We start from the raw sequence: 2,980 nt of genomic DNA on the forward strand, positions 1-2,980 counted from the left end.
AAGGCCGAAATTTCGAAAGTAAATTAATAAAAGAATTATGTAAATTATGCGGCATACATTAAACTCGAACTACACCCTATCACCCACAATTCAATGGCTTGACCGAAAGATTCAACCGCACCCTATTAAACATGTTGGGAACATTAGATAATTGTCAAAAACAAAATTGGAAAGAATTTGTCGGTCCCATGGCCCACGCCTACAATGCAACCCGACATGATTCTACTGGGTATGCTCCATTTTTTTAAATGTTCGGCCGTCATCCTAATTTGCCCATTGATCTTGTGCTAGGCCTTTCATCTGAAAATGATGCTAATTCATATGAAGACTTTGTTAACCAACTTCACAACACGTTGCAATTTTCATATAAAACGGCCACTGAATCGGCACAAAAAGCAAAGCAAAAACAAAAGAAATCGTATGATGTGAGAGCGACTGATTCACCATTGCAAACAGGCGACCGCGTGTTAGTGCAACGCAAACACATTATTGGGACGCAGAAATTAGCCAACAAGTGGGAATCTGTCCCTCATATTGTTGTCTCTAAATCGGATGTACCCGTGTATACAGTGTCAAATATTATTACCGATAAACTTAAAACGCTTCATCGAAAAATGCTAACAAAATGCATGTTTCTTCCTATCGACAATGAAACCGACGAGGACGCGTCTTTTGTCAATGACACTTCCGCAAAAGAGGGGGAAGGGGTACCCATAAGCACCGTAAGCAAAACTAAAGGTAGTGACCTCGATTCCGATAGTGAGGATGAAATACCATCAGAAAATCCAATACCTTTACTTAGCAGAAATACTATAAATAGTGACAGTCCCTCGACAAGTAATGATGTACATATAACAACTCCCATTATTGAACAACGGTCAACCCGTAACAGGAGACCTGTAGATAGGTTCAAGTACTCTGCTCCCGGACAAACCAAAAGGCACACGGTAACTAAACGAAACAATACTCATGATATCTTACCTGCAAACAACTCTAAAGATAACGATTCTTCCCTGATCCTCAAAGAATGTCTTAATAGAGGTAAAAAAATATTTAAAAAATGGCAGCGTAAGAAAGAAAAGAGAGATACGTAGCGACCATCGTGTATATTTGTGATGGCATTGACTTACTGTAAGTGTAACTTGATTTTTGAACACATTTTTAATTATATAACAAACAATACACTTTTACGTTTTATTCCAATTTAATCTTGTATTGTACAATATTTTGCTTTATTTATCGAACTGCTACATGCATATTACGAATTTGAAGAGTTTTAATGTGAGTTTATCCATTTTCATTTGAACATATACTTATATTATAGTTAAGTATTTCAGATGACGGATTCCTTCCATTTTTTAAATTTTAATTTAGTTTAAGCAGTCAATATGCATATGTTAACGTTTTATTGCTTTCGTATGTATTTTAAGTTTAAATTTCTTTGTATTATCATTTAAAAAAATGCATTTATCTACTGTATTTTCTGATATTTTAATAATGTAGGCCTACTTTGTTGTAAAGAAATGTCAGGGGACATTTTCTTAAAAGAAGGGTGGATGTGACATGTGTCATTTATCTGATTTTACACTTTTCCACTCTCTACTTTATCAAAGGTTATTTTGTTTCCAACCTATTGAAGAATGTGGCAGGTACCACATAAATTACCGTCCCAAGACAATGTAGATTGGTGTGGGTCCAGTCTGTAATTGATAACGTATTTATTGATAAAGTCTTCTAGATTTTGGTAGAGTGTCTACCTTACCCTATGATTAATGTGCCTGTTTAGGTGATTAGGTGGAAATTCTTTGTTTTAATAGTATATATGATGAGTTGAGCGGTCAAGTGGCGATTCGCAGTCAGAAACTTGATGAATAAATATCTCAGCTACCAGTTATACGTTTGTTTCTTTATATTTCGTTTGTCAGTGCAAAATACGAAGGGTTACATTTTGACGATCCTGCCAGGACACAGTAATAATAATTTGAGCGAAATATTTTCTACAGATTATTTGCTACGGATTGTTTTACTGTTTTAATTTTTATTCCCTTTTGCTGAGGATATTTAAAAGCTAAGTTATTTTCAAATCGTATTTTTTACTTGGAATGGCTAGACGACGGGCACAAAAAACTCCATTACCAGATGTTGAATTGACAATCGAAGACGAAGAAATGCAGACTCCACACAAAGTGCATTCACTACCTCCTCATCAGCTACCAATTCATAGACAAGCACAAACCCTAGGACATTCACTGTACCACCAAGTGAAAAATGTCCCCATATTTACAGGGAAGCCAGGGTCCGGAATCGATATCGAGGACTGGATAAGAGATATCAGGTACGTCATAAGGACAACACAGATGCCTGAAGATGCCCAATTTAATACCATCATCAGATACTTAGGAGAGGCGGCGAGGAAGTTAATCCTCAACCTCTCTTTAGAGGAACAAAATCCTGAAAGCGCATTTTCAGAATTAAAGGCGCAATTTGGTGAATCATTTTTTGCTGGGGATCCACTCGCTGAATTTTATGAACGATTTCGGCATCCATCAGAAACACCATCCATATATGCTGTTGAATTAGAAGCAGTTCTCAGGGGAGTTGAAGAGAGAACACACAACAGACAGCCTTTGCCTTCACGTGAACATATGTTAACGCAACAATTTATGCGCGGCGTCAAGGACACCAGTGTAACACAGCGATTAGCACCCATGCGTCCACGAAACATGGCATTTAAGGATGTTAAAGCTGAGTTGCGGCTTATGGAGCGAGAAAATAAGTCTACAGGTAGGCCTACAATTAAGGAACCCATTAAAGTTGCGCGACAACAGGTAGGAGCAGCGACAACATCAGAAAATCGACTGGACGATCTAACAAAATCCATTACTGATTTAAAGGAACAATTTGCGAAGATGCTGTCGATGCAAGCTGACAACAGTCCTAAGGACAAAACCGTGAGTAAGCCTCCTCATAATATCCACAA

General features: G+C 37.4%; 1 protein-coding gene across 1 annotated transcript in view; it reads left to right on the plus strand.

The window, feature by feature from the left end:
* The window catches only part of LOC117118345, a 6,049-nt gene extending 4,955 nt beyond the window's left edge, over window positions 1–1,094 (plus strand). The window contains exon 2 of the mRNA XM_033262912.1: window positions 292–1,094. Coding sequence (XP_033118803.1) covers window positions 292–1,094 — 803 coding nt within the window. The remainder of the gene's footprint in view (window positions 1–291) is intronic.
* Window positions 1,095–2,980: the final 1,886 nt, after the last annotated feature.

The sequence above is a fragment of the Anneissia japonica genome, unplaced genomic scaffold, assembly GCF_011630105.1.
Source record: "Anneissia japonica isolate Jap-2015-1 unplaced genomic scaffold, ASM1163010v1 scaffold6083_len184754_cov179, whole genome shotgun sequence".
NCBI lineage: Eukaryota > Metazoa > Echinodermata > Crinoidea > Comatulida > Comatulidae > Anneissia > Anneissia japonica.